Source organism: Gracilinanus agilis, chromosome 2, assembly GCF_016433145.1.
Source record: "Gracilinanus agilis isolate LMUSP501 chromosome 2, AgileGrace, whole genome shotgun sequence".
Classification (NCBI taxonomy): domain Eukaryota; kingdom Metazoa; phylum Chordata; class Mammalia; order Didelphimorphia; family Didelphidae; genus Gracilinanus; species Gracilinanus agilis.
The window spans coordinates 218,028,792-218,042,987 of record NC_058131.1 but is presented as its reverse complement, the minus strand read 5'-3'; the positions used below and the strand labels follow the sequence as shown (position 1 = coordinate 218,042,987).

The window sequence follows — 14,196 nt, the reverse complement described above, 5'->3', positions numbered from 1 at the left end:
CCCAGTATTCCTCCATTAGAATTACTTATTGTAATAGCCTTGCCTTCTAACAATAACAGGATTTCCTAGTCATGTTGTTTGTGATCATAAAATGTTCTGGACCCCATTTTCATAGAATAATTTGTAAAGAAAGTTTGTGTCCTAAGTGCAAAAAGGGTATATTCATATAGAAGAACTCACAAATTGAAGGCATATTTTTTTACTTTATTTCTTGCTTTTTTTTCCAATATGACTAATATGGAAATAGGCTTTGCTTGATTTCATATATTTAATTGATATTACATTTTTTGCCTTCTCAGCTGTTGAGGAAGGGGAAAATTCAGAACTCAAAAAATTTTAATATATGTTTAAATAATAAATTTGTTGTTTTTAAAGCTATAAAAGGTCATTTCATAAACAAATCAGAGGAGCAAGAAAGAATTTCCTTTTGGATCTAAGGACAGAGGAAGAGTTCATGACCAAACAGAAGATAGGAACATAGGAGATAAAATAGTTTTGATTGCATAAATTTTTTAAAGTTTTTCACAAACAAACCTAATACACCTAAAGTTAGAAGGGAAACATTTAATTAGGAGAAAATCTTGTCAGCAAATTTCTCTAATAAATATTTATCTCATTTCCTAGGAATTGATTCAAATTTCTAGGAATACTAGCAGTTCTCTAGTTGGTAAAAGGAAATGAACAAAGTTTCAAAAGAAGAAATTCAAGTTATCAACAGCAATATGAAAAAATGCTCTGAGTCACTAAGACAGTGATGGCAAAATCTATGACGTGTGTCAGCACTGACACAGGTAGCCATTTTCAGTGAGAAGTATGGGGCCCACATGCCAAGGATGAAACATTTGCTGTGGTGTAGTGTAGATGCTCTGTGCACTACAGTTGACAATTCTACCTATATTAATTTACCTGTTTTGGTTTATTAAATACAGTTATAACAATTATACATTTTTGTTACTTAAACTATAAATAGTTTAAGTATATATGACATACCACCCAAGTTATGCTCGGTTTTTTGGTGAATTTTGACACATCAAGCTCAAAAGATTGCCTATCATAGTGCATAGAGTATCAGGCTTGGAGTTGGGAAGACCTGGGTTCAAATGTGACCTCAGATACTTATGTGTGACTCTGGGCAAGTCACTTAACCCTGTTTGCCTTCCCTTCTGTCTTAGATTTGGTACTAAGGCAGAAAGAGTTTTTAAAAAAATGATCTAACCCAGTGATGGGCAAACTTTTTAAAGAGGGGGCCAAAAGAAAGGAAATGCTCATCTGTCAGTCTGTTTCTAAAGCATCTCTTTTGAAGTTTCATTGTATTGTCTCCTACTCATTGTATTCATCAGGTTAAGAATAATGTCGCCAGCATATAGTGGGCCGTAGTTTGCCCATCACTGAACTAATCAATAGTTTTTTGACAATTTTCTTTAGAAAATATTCTTTGTCACATTTAGCCTCTTCCAACACTTGCCTGGCTTTCAGGCCTCTCATTTTGACTTTTCTAAAAAAGAAATGCATTTTCTTTCAGATGGATTTATCTTAATGACCAGAATCTATGTATCCCAGCAAGTTCCTCCTTTGTATATGGAGCAGTTCCTATTGGGGCCAGTATCTATGTGATTGGAGATCTTGATACAGGTTAGAACATTACAGTGCATTTTGTTGAAGCTATTCCTGAATGATTTTAGAATATTCATTTACATTTGTTCATTTGTTTTTAGGTACTAATTACGACTATGTTCGTGAGTTTAAAAGAAGCACAGGCACTTGGCACCACACTAAGCCACTCTTTCCATCAGACCTTCGCAGAACTGGCTGTGCAGCCTTGCGAATTGCAAATTGCAAGCTTTTCCGACTACAGCTTCAGCAAGGACTGTTCCGTATCCGTGTTCCTTCTCCTTGAAGGCTTTCTTGGAAATGGGATAGAAGCAAGAACCTGACACAGTGCACCAGAACCTAGCTTTAGATAAGGCAGAACAGAGAGAACAACTAAAACTTAACTCTCTCTGCTGCGCTTTGGTATGGTAACTCTTGGGGGTTTATAATGCTTAAAAGCTTGAGCTTTAGCTCTTGTTGGGGAAGAAAATTCCAAAACAGCCTTAGGTGAATGAATGAACTCTTATAGTCAGAAGTTTGTGGACTGATGGAGAATCATCAGTATCAGGAAACAGAAGGGAAATGGGGATTAATAGAATGTTAAAACTAAAACACTAAGGTGCATTTTCCCCAAAGTGAACTCCTTTCTGCCTAAGTCTGCTATATTAAAGTAGGTGGCTTTGGTATACAGAAAATCTGTATGTAAACCAATGTCTCTAAGCATACAATGAATGCTTTTCTACTACAGTCATGCCCAGCTCTGCCCAACAACTTAAGGTCTGTGCTTGTGCCTGAGAGGGCGAATGTGGACCCAGGCCTATTGGTTACTAGTGCTCTTTCAAAAGAATCTATAAATATATATATCTAAACATATATATATTGTGATCAGTTGCTACTAAGGTAATAATAGAATCCTATCTTTTTTAAGCACTCCATCTGAATAAATTAAAGACTCAGCATATATAAGATTCAGGAGGCAGCCCTCATGAATTTAAGGAAGCTGCTGACTTCTCTTCTTATGCCAAGAGAAGACTTGAAATTATGAACATCTTTCATGTGATTTTTATTTCTGGGTTAGCATATTTGGAGTCATGAAGGATCTTAGTAAATACCCTTCTTCCGTCATCAGTTGACCTAAAATTTATTGGTTTGCTAGGTCTGAGAATTTTAATAAGCAAGAAAAATATTGACAAAAAAGTTGTTTCAGAAAAATAAAATTTAAGGCTGCTAGTTCTTAGGGAAATTGTTTAGGCAACATATCTTGGGTTCAAATACCATGTTTTTAATGAAATCTTTATTCTAAAGCACATGAAGTCTTGTTTACTACTGTTTGATTTGAACACTTTTTAGAATGTGTTTTTGTCTAAGCACTAGACTCTTCCCAGTATTGTTCACCAGTAAGACTTCTTAGTCAAACTATGGTGGTGTGAGTAAAGATTGGCTGGTAGAATAAACTACCTACCTCAACTTAATTTTATTCTGTTGATAATATAACAAACTAAGCTTACATATCATGGTTGGGGAAAAGCAAATCCTCTTCCCTTTTCTTCCCTCCTCCTCTCTCCCTCAGAACCTTACCTCCACCCCAGCAAAAACAAAACAAAACAAAAAGATCTTTTGGTTAAGTAGAACTTTTATTTTATAATATTCTGTTTTCCACTCTTAACTTGGACATCCTCCATTTGAAATCAGGGGCTTTTTTGATTGCTTCATAATCTGGACTTTATGCAATATCAAACTTTCTGACCAGCTTGATATGCTTGATTTTTATTACTTTTTTTTACCATTTCTTTCTCTTAGTATATGGCTGCAAATTCTGCTATTGTCATATCTAATTAGCAGGATCTATCTCAACATTTAATAAATGGTACACTTTGGTTATAAAATTAAAAGCAAAAGTTTCTTGTAGAAACTTTTTGCGTGGGATGTTTATATGCTGTCGTCATGCATATAAAAATTTTTCCATCATGTTTGTCTACCAACTAGCAAAAAGGAAAAGGTGTTTGATGTCCATGCCTGTCAGAAGATAACACAGTTTTACTGAAATGGATTCAAGTATATGTCCTTTCTGACCAAGTATGCACTATAAGACTGTGCCAAAAGAATCCTGAAGAAGGCTGTGTATAAGCACAGTAGCTTTCCCTTCTAGCCCTGAGATGTTTGTGTGAAGTTACCAGGTTTTGTATTTCACACTGGAAATTTATATGCTGCACTGGAGCCATTGGGCTGGCTTTGCTTGACAATAATGTATTAGGTAATTGTTTAAATTAAACCATGTTTTGTTTTTTTTTCCTCTTGGTGTGTCTGAACACCAGCTGTTCTGTGCAAATTTTTATAATGATGTTATTTTTTAATCAAAGCAAGTCAACAATGAAGACACATTTCAAGTAAAGCCAAGAAGATGCCACAGTGAAGGAATAGAAATTACTTTTAAAATTGGATACTAGTTACAGAAGAAAAAATTCTCCAAAGATGATCTCCAGGCTGCAATATCTTGTGTCAGGTACTTTCTCACCTAGAACTGCAGTGTTTGGCAAGTGTTCAAAAGTAGTAGTTGAGACTTATTTGAAAGGAGACTTTGGTATCTTTGTTAAAGGCACTATAATTCTTTAGTTTATGTATGTGTGTGATTTTCTTGAGTTTTTTTTAATATTTCCCCAAACAATGGTAGGCATGACAATAGCAGCTCATATTTGAGGGCAAGAATCCCTTCAAAGGAGAAAATTCACAGGATTTGTTTTTTGTTCCTCATGATATTTCTGTGTTTATGTAATTTGGTAAATTCATCTTATTTTTAAAAAAATACGATTTAATTAGCTTACAAAGTAGCTACCTAGATTATGTAATGTTTGTGAAATAGACTTGCTACATAATCAAGTATGCAATAACCAACAAAAGCTGCTAAGTGCCAAACTGTTATTTTAACTCTATATACAAGTACTACAAAACCTTGTGTTGAAGTACAGGGGTGTGTTTAATTTCATTATATTCTAAAATAAATAGTGGATTTTTTTTAAATTTAGAGCTACTTCAGTATTGTAAAATAATTTTAACTTGTTTTATGCAAGTTGAGTTCAACATTCCACTTATGCCTTGAAACATCATCATATTGTGATGGATGTATTTTTCGAACTCCTTTTTCATTAGGGCACTTGTCCTAGTTGTGTATATAGTGATTGGCAGCTGATAATAGGTCTTAAAATTTTAAATATAAACACCTTCGGGTAAAAGTGCAATTCATTTTCACAATCTCACCTAGAGAAGGAGAGTTATCTCAGGTTGTCAGAGTAAGTGTAAGTATTAAAAGGCTCTCCTTTAGGCTACAGTATAAATTAATTTTATTTTTCCTATGAACATATGCTGTGGGGGAGAGGTATGGATATTTGTGTGATAGTAACAAGGGAAGGAGGTTGGACTAGATGACCTAAGATGATTCTCTTCACAATGGATTTTCAAAGGAAATTTAAAAATTAGGATGAGGATATTTTTTAGTTTTTAAGGATGTTTATATCCTGTGAAAAGAGAGAATGAGTGTGTATGTATGTATGTGTTAGTTGTATGCATGCTTATATATTAGTTGGTATATGTTTTAGCATGTATGTTAATATTTACTTTTAAAAATTTTAGTTCTGGTCTATATATGTTACCAATTTTTGGTGCTTCCAATTTACTCTAGAACCTACCGATGTTCAACTTAAACTGCTATATTAATGAGTAATTGGGCAATAAAATCTATGTTGAGCATAAATATTGAACACTGATAGGTTTTAATGAATTTGGTAGATTTTTGTTTTCATTAGTTGAATTAAAAAGCCTTGTTTACTAAGTAACTGTTGATGGTATGTTTGTGCCAAAAAGAGACATACTATTTAGGAACTGTCCAAGAGTAGTATTTAATTTAGTAGCAAATAGTCTTGGAGAACTAATTAGAAATAGACCTTATTCCCTATGTCACAACCAAGTAAAAATATTCTGAGATGTGTTGGAAATAAGTGAACTTTAAATATTTATTTTTCATTATTTCACAATGTTGCATTATAGCATTCATTATCAGTGGTACTTTTTCAAATGATGTGTTCAGCTTGAAAGTATCATTATCTTAATTTATAAACTGGGCTTGTCACCAAGGACAAATACTGTGTTAGGTGAGATGGAGGGGAAAAAAATACCCAGCTGGAAGTAGCAAAATCAACTTTTCTTGTTATTTGTGTGACACAGAGAATATTCTCTACTCCCTAGTGCCTAAGATATCTATTATAATAGTGGTTATGCACTTAGGGAATTCAATTAACTTTTTTGCTTCATCAGAATATTTGATACATTTCTGCTGCAGCATATAAAATCCATAATCCAAAACCATTTTCAAGAGAATGCTGAAAATGATTGTATTAACCCCTTTTAGTGGGTTTCCTAGAGGGAGGGGAACTTGCTTGTGGCCAGGTTTCATACCCTTTTGGATTGTAAGAAAAAAGCAGACATGTGGCTTTTGACCATTGAAAAGGAGTAGTCGCTATCAGAACCACAGAGCCCCTTGAAAACCACAATGAAATGAAGACTCTAGGACTGAGCAGGTCCTTTTCTCTTCAGTTAGCTACCTCTAAAAATGATGGGAAAACAGAGATTAGCCACTGAGAGGGTAGCTATAATAAGTTCAGCTAGCATCCAAAAGGGATTGTCAGCAGACATCACTGCACTAAATCAGCTAACTACTTACTGATCATTTATTGCATGTGTGCCCTGAGAATTTTAGGAATTGTAAAGATAAAAGACAATTTTTTGCCTGCAGGAAACTTAAAGTCTAATTGACAATTCCCAGAGTGTCCTGAATATGTTTATTAGAAATGAGTACTTATTGTTGGGCCCTAGATAAGTAATTTTGTTTTCTGCTTGGAAGGGCTTCCCTAGTAATGTAAGAAAAAAATAGTGTAAAGTAAACATTTTGAAGTGCCTGTTTTATCTCATTCACATCTTAAAGGGCATCCATTCTGTAATAAGGGATTTACAATTGATAAAATATTACTCCTAAGAGTGTTGATCAAGATATCTTCATTGTCTCATGGAGATAAGGGTTATCACCTTCATGCACATTTGAGAGGTCTTTCAGGCCCTAAAGAAATGACCTGCTAGAAGTTATAATAAATGTGAGTCTGGAGCAGAAACTAGGTCATTAAATTTCCAGTTCACTGATGTGGTCAGAAATTCCTAGCATTTTTGCACAGAAAGGGGCCCGATAGATTGTCTAGTCCAACTCTCTTATTTTACTGATGAGGAAATTGAGATCTAGATCCTTACAGATAGACACAGGAATTGGACCAGATCTGAAGTGGAGTGCTTTTTTTTTTTTTTAAACCTTGCTATTTTGCTTGGTTTTTTAAAATATGTAATTATAAGGTAAACATTTCTGTTGTAAAAAGTTTGGCTACCCAAGTGTCTGCTGTCAAACTTCCTGGATATTTATAAAAAATCTCTTTATAATTTTGGGAAACTTTAAAATTTACAAAGTAGCAATGTCTTTTTTGGTTTTGCTGGGGGAATGGGGAGGCTAGGAAGAGCAAAATCCTCAATTGCTACACTCCATTTGCATGATACATGTTGCTAATAAGGGAAAGAAAATCCTGTCTTCTATTGGGGAAAATATTTTGCATGTTTTCTAATAATCTTTAAAAACAGTAGTAAAGGAAGATTAAACCATTGCAATGATGATAATAACTTAGTTTACTTAGTTTTACAGTTGATAGTGAGAAACATCTGATAGAAGCTTGTATTTATTAAGAAGATTGACCTGGAGATTAGTATTCTGTATGCTATCAGCAGTCACCCAAAAAAGGACTTAACCATATCTACTATAGTTTATTTGCTTGTTTGTTTTGTTTTAGCAACTCAGCTATTCAAGACAAAGGTAATACTATTTCTTTTTAAAGTACCCCTTACTACATTTTTTATGTTTTGTTACATCATGATTGTCCATTTTAAACAGAAGTGTGCTAAAAAAAAAAAAGTTGGATTCTTATCTATTGGATAAACTGGTTTTTGAAATTTACTAATTTTAAAAAATATTCTTAATTATTCTATAAGATTAAATATATGTCAACAAATGAAACTTCATTATAGAATCATTTAGTGTATCTATAAGCTTATTTTGAGTTTGAAATTTTACTTTTTGGTTTCTTTTAAAATATGTAGTGCCCAGCTAGAATCTGTCCTCTGCTTTCCTCATTGGTAGTGATAATTTATGGTGTGATAGATTTTGAGCCTTCCTATGGCCTTTTTTATTGTCACAGAATGAATTAGATATGTTGAGAAAATAGAGCCTACACAAGCTCTCCTGTGACATCAAGTAAAATGAAGATTTGGTAGCTAGTCAGTTAAATTAACATAAATGACCATTCAGAATAATTTACATTTTCCAAAAAAAAAGATTTGTGACATAACATATTATTTCTTTAAGAAAATATTTTTTAAAAATATTTCAGTATTGCCTTTAAAATACATTATTTCATTAGTCTTTTCTATAAAATGCAAATGATGTGGAACTTTGGGTTTTCAGTTGTTTATTATATTTCTTGTCTAATTGGATGATACTTAAATGCATTTAATGTATTTCTCTTCTTTATTGGAAAATTTCGGTTCCTGTGCACTTCACTTTAAAAAATTATATCTTATTTAACATTCTGTCAACTTAGATTCCTTTGACAAAAGTCTAGAACCAATCAGTGAGCAGCTTTGACTATTATTTCTTTAAGACTTATTATCTGCATTCTTTTTATTTCCTCTGAAGTGCTTAATTAATTCTGTTTAGGAAATTAGTTTATACCTGGTTAACAGGCATTTTAAGTAGATGTTTTCTTATTAATCCTTTTGATATAGGCATAGCAAATGAGATTGTTAGATATTTCCTATTTAGGAATCTGTAAGTTTTTTAATGAAACTATTTAAATATTTTGAATGGTTTTGAAAATAGCTTTCAAAAGCATTCAGATAGTTGTCTGTTTTAGATATCTCAACTTTAAAAGTGCTGAATTACCTGGTTTCTTTTTGTTTTAAAAATGATGTATTCTCAGCACCCAGTGCCTAGAAACATATTAAGGCGCTTAAGAAAATGTTGTTTGATTGATATATCTAAATCTTCCCAATGGTTTTCATTGGCAATATGACTCAGTTACTATAAATACCATTATATTACAAGGAAATTATTTGTGCTTCAATCTTTCCAGTGTCTGTCAGTTTAGCTTAATTATGAGTTTTGTGCTTAAGAATGTTTGTTAACTCTTCTAGCGCACCTCTTTTCCTGTAGGAATTGCCCAGTTTAAAGCTATCTTGTAACTTAATGATTTAAAAGAGTTAATGCCCTCCCCCCTCCCAAAGTATTTATAAATCAAATAGTTTTATTAAGCACCTCCTTTGTACCCTGCCTTGGTTGTTGAGGATACAGATATAAAGCAAAATAATCCCCTAATTTCAAGTAGTTTATATTCTTTTGGGGGATACAACAGTTATTAGGAAATATTGACCAGAGAAGGGAGCTTTGGTATAGACAGTCACAGAAATAAATTGAGCCATAGGACAGTGAGGGTAGGGGAGGTGGAGAGAGTACAATGGGGAAACAGAAGCAGCATTTATTAAAAATCCACTTTGTCCCCAGCACTGTGCTAAGCACTACAAATTTGATCTCAAAGACACACAGATAGTTCAGAGCTGTTATATGTCTAAGTCCTGTGATACCAGACTACTCTACCATGTTTCCTTCTTATATAAATTAATTTTCTAAATAACTAAACCTTATTCCTTTTGCTGCCAAAACTTTTATTTTTAATCATTTTGATGGAAATTTTTCTCATCTTTTATCAATTTCTCTAAATTCTAAAGTTTTCTTTTCTTTCTGTAAAGACTAGGTCTCCAAATCCACCTGAGACTAGAAGTGCAGGGGCTACTTCTCACAAGCTCAATTCAGCATGGAGCTTTGACCTTCCTTCGGCAACCTTATGACTTCCTCCCCATTTCTTCGGGCTCACCAAATTGATACCAGATATAGTATGGACTCTTTAGACCCTTTAGTTCAGCTCAGAACTCCCAAGCCCCCAGAATCATCAGTCTCCCTGAATCTGGGATTGCAATCCTAAAATATTACCACCTGCTATGTCCCATTACTCTTAAACTGTTAATATGGTAACTTATTCTTAATTTCTAGTATTAAACTTGGGATGGTGAGGCCCTCAGACTCTATTGGGGTTTTATAAAACTGTTTGTTGTTATACTAAACTACCCCTACTGCTGGAATTTTTTGAGCTATTACATCCAATTTTTTCTATGCTTTGTTCTCTACTGGCTTGCCAGTGCAATCTTTGTGTTTCCAACTAGCCACCTTTTTTCCTCTTTTAATGCTTTTAGTCATAAGAGTAAATCATTTCTGTGTGAACAGTTTTCCTGGGAGTAAAATCCATGTAGATCATGGACTTTGTGGTGTTAGTTTTGTCAGCCATGAGCCTTTCATATTTTGCAAGTGTTTGGGCAAGTAAGCTTCTTGAAGATAAAGGTTGTGAGATTTTCCCCTGGGTCTTTTGGTTCAAAAGCAATTAATATCCAAGTGGAGAAACAAGTGAACAAGTGAGTCAATCAGAGGACCTGGATTTGAACCCAAACTGCTGTTTTCCCTCTGTGTTGGCCTTAGCAAGTCACTTAAATTCATTGGGCTTCAGTTTCTTCCTCTTTAAAATGAGTGGATTGGATTCTTACACACACACACACACACACACACACACACACACACACACAAAACACTTGGTTAATGCTTTTAAAATATTAGGTATATTTTCAAATTCTGACAATTTTTCTGCCTAGAAGAACTACTTCAGCCCATGTCCTATAACATGGAAATTATATAGGATTAAAGGTTAAAATTTAAAGGTGATTTATTTTTAGTCACTGGGAAAAGGAGACTGAATTATATCAAATAAATTATTTGAAGACTGGAATATTAAATATCTCATTTCCTCATATTCACTTTCCAATTGAGCAAAGATTATTTAGCTCAAAAGAGGCCAAAGATTTGTGAGTCTCCAAACAACAGCAAACCCATTGTGCCTTTAGTATTTTGGTCATATGATTAGACTCATTGTATATGCAGTTAGATTTCCTTTATGGCTATCCATGCCAACACAAAGAACTAGTTTTTAGATTTCTGAAAAATATTAAGATTTAGAAATTTGGCAAAATGCTCAATCAGTGTGATACTGTGGAAAAAGCAGTGGCTTTGAAATCAGAAGACCTGGGTTCAGATCTCAGATTTTATTATCTATTTGACCTTTGGCAAGCTATCTAATTTCCCTGGGCCTTAGTTTATATAATGAGGGGATCTTAGTAGAAGATATAAATTTATTTATCATCCTCCTCACCTCCAAAAAGAAGTTATAGCTCTTCTGTATAAATTCTTTCTATATTTGTAATATTTAGATCAAAGTTAATGGCTCAACATATTTTACTTGAAGGTTGAAGAGTCACAAAATATTTTAAAATTCTGGATTAGGGGAGCAGCTGGGTAGCTCAGTGGATTGAAAGCCAGGCCTAGAGACAGGAGGTCCTAGGTTCAAATCTGGCCTCAGACACTTCCCAGCTGTGTGACCCTGGGCAAGTCACTTGACCCCCATTGCCTACCCTTACCACTCTTCTGCCTTGGAGCCAAAACACAGTATTGACTCCAAGACGAAAGGTAAGGGTTTAAGAAAAAATCTTATATAAAATTCTGGATTATCTGAAGAAATATAGATGAAAGGCTGAAATTTTATATTGATTTTCTTTGTTTTTATACCATCTATATTTCTTGCCCCTGCCTTCTGTGAAGCCATCCCTTATAAAAAATAAATGTTTTAGAAAAAATTAAAAAGAAGAGAAAAATCAGGAAAACCAGTATGAACCAGGTTTTTAGGAAAAGTGTTAAGCTGGGCAGGGGGAGATGGAGAATCTCTTTAATTTGTCTTCCAAAGATAATTGTTATTTTAACATGTGTTTTTTAATCGTCCTGCCAAAAAGGTCTTTGTTGAACCCTAGTTAACAAATTACTTTTGTTCATTTGTATACTTGTAGGTTTTATAGGAAACTTTTAAAATTTAAGAAAATTTGCTATTCAGAATTTATATTCTCTTTGCATGTAATTTTTTCCTGGTTTTATTAAACCAAGAAGTCTTTAATCTTTAGTCTACAAAAGTGATTGCCAACATGTTATCACTAACTACCAAGATGTTCAGCCAACTTATGTAAGTTCTTCCTTCCTGGCTTTCAAGTATCTAAGAAAACTGAATTTGGATTCAGAGTTGTGATGCTCAAAAATTTATCTCCCTGGGCAAGTTTCTGGGCTTCAGTTTATTCATCAAATAGAGTTGGACTAAATGATTTCTAAGGCCCCTTCTAGATTTTAGTCATGATCTTAATGTTTGTCTATTGGAACTCATTAACAGCCACAAATGGTTGGTAGTTTAGATATTAGTTTTTGAAGGTACCTTAAATAGCAATTTTGCTTGTATCTTTTCTGATCTAATGCCTCGCAGATTTGAACATTTGCAAATCTGCTTATTTCTTTTGGGCCCTTGGAATTGATAAATGGATTGTAAATTATATCATCTTTTGATAATTTTTCTAGAATCTTTGGAAATTTCTGTGATCCTGTGCCTTGTCTTTAATTTTTTCATTTTGAATCTCATTGTTCAATTTTAATATTTTGTAATTAAGAGGCTGTATACAATTTTCTACTTGCACCATTGTCTTCAACAGGCTTTGGTGGGAACTTAGCATGATCATGGAGATAGTAAATTCACCGACTTGGAAATACACACTTTAAAAATCAAGTTAGTTTACAGGAGCTTGACTGCCCTTTCATTCATCCACTCTCATCTTTTGTTTGATCTGTTCCTGATTTTGTTATTCAGATTCCATTAACCAGAGATATTACTGAAGTAGTCCCTTTTGAAGGAATCAGCCCTTCCTTTAAAAGACAGGTGATTTTCTTTTAGAAGTTTAAAGGGCTTTTTTAGAGGTGAAAAAAGAATTCTCTTGGCCATTTTTCATGTCAGATTCATCTATTCCCCAATTCCCTACCCCTATACTCCAATTTTACATCCATCTCTCTTAATTACTTGAATCATGTATCAAAAAGGCATACTCTTTTAAGGCTGACATGGCACAAGTGCCTTAGAGACACTTTTAATGATGTAGTCATCTAGGCTTAGAGGGACTGTTGTCTGTCTACACAGACCCCAGATTAGGTTTCAAGAACTGACAGCTCACACATTTTCTCTGCAGATTTGACTTATCCACGAATACAATGAAACCCCTAGAAACCCTAACAGTTTACCTAGACGTCTTCTAGATTTCTTAAGCTTTTTGAGTTTATAAGACTCTCATGAACCCCAAATATAACCTGGGAAGCTTTTGGAGCTACTTTTGGGAATGAGACAATAGAGGATAATCCAAACCCCATTGCTTCCTTCTAATAAGACAAGCATTCTTCATATCAGCCCACAGGCTAGCTACTTCAGCCAGCAGCCAAATGGCCAGACCCCTGCCAAGATCTGCAAGTTTTCCTTGGGTACACTAGATTGTCATAATAGTATCTGCTTGATGCATGAAAATTGTCCTTGATGTGCATTGACAACAGATGCTATGTAGTATGCATTTACTTCTGCAGAAATACTGGCTGTAAGGGGAAGAAGAGATAATTGATTTTTTTTTTCATCAATAGCTAACATTTGTTTTAAGCAGTCCGTTTCATTATTCACATTAAGTTCTGAATAATAAACCGGAATCCAGACTTTGAATTGAGTATAAAATTATAATCTCTTCTTTATAACAATAAAAAATCACATCACAATATAGGCTAAAATAAAGAGTTTTTGTTTGTTTTAACTTTATTCAGAAGCCATTCTAGAATATAGAAAAACATTTGGAGATTCTGATTCTAGCACATACACAATCCCAGACACTTCCAGAAGATTGGAAATGTGGTGTCCTAATCTCAAATGATTAAGTGACATGTGTATATCACCCTTTAGACTATTAAGTACCACAAAATTCAAAGTATAAAGAAAATGAAACTTTTTATTTAGATTAGTCATTCTGGAAAGTTTAAAGTGTCCATTGATACGGCAGAGCAGAGAAGAGCTCATTATTATTGCTTAATTACTCAGCAAGCATGTATTATATAACTAGTAGTTAGTTGCTTTTTTTTTTTAATTGACAAGATCTGTCAGTTTTCTTTTTCCTTGTCTTTTTTTACATTTTAACCCATTCTATTTGTTACAAGTCATTCTGTCACTCTCCTTACCCTTGTTTCTAGTTACCAACAAAAGTGATTCAATGTTTTTAAAAATCATACATTTGTGAACTGTGGTACAAGTATGCATGCATCTCAGTGGAATTGATAGCAGAACTGTTAGACTAGTTAAGAATCTCAGGTAGTGTTTTGAATTGTGTTTGAGAAACAGAAGTCATGATATTCCCCCAACAATGTCCCATCCCCATAGTGGGGTTGGTTACAGGAGCATCTTTGGTAGATCAAAAGGCCTCCTTTCTTGTGGTACGTTAATTGTTGCCATTTATGGATGTGAATTAGAGCCA

At 33.9% G+C, this 14,196-nt stretch overlaps 1 protein-coding gene across 2 annotated transcripts in view; it reads left to right on the top strand.

Moving 5' to 3' along the window:
* Nucleotides 1–1,897, top strand: part of GAN (gigaxonin) — a 64,466-nt gene extending 62,569 nt beyond the window's left edge. For both annotated transcript variants that reach the window (XM_044663651.1, XM_044663652.1), the window contains 2 exons: nucleotides 1,523–1,632; nucleotides 1,716–1,897. In XM_044663651.1, the coding sequence (XP_044519586.1) occupies nucleotides 1,523–1,632; nucleotides 1,716–1,897 (292 nt within the window). The remainder of the gene's footprint in view (nucleotides 1–1,522; nucleotides 1,633–1,715) is intronic.
* Nucleotides 1,898–14,196: the final 12,299 nt, after the last annotated feature.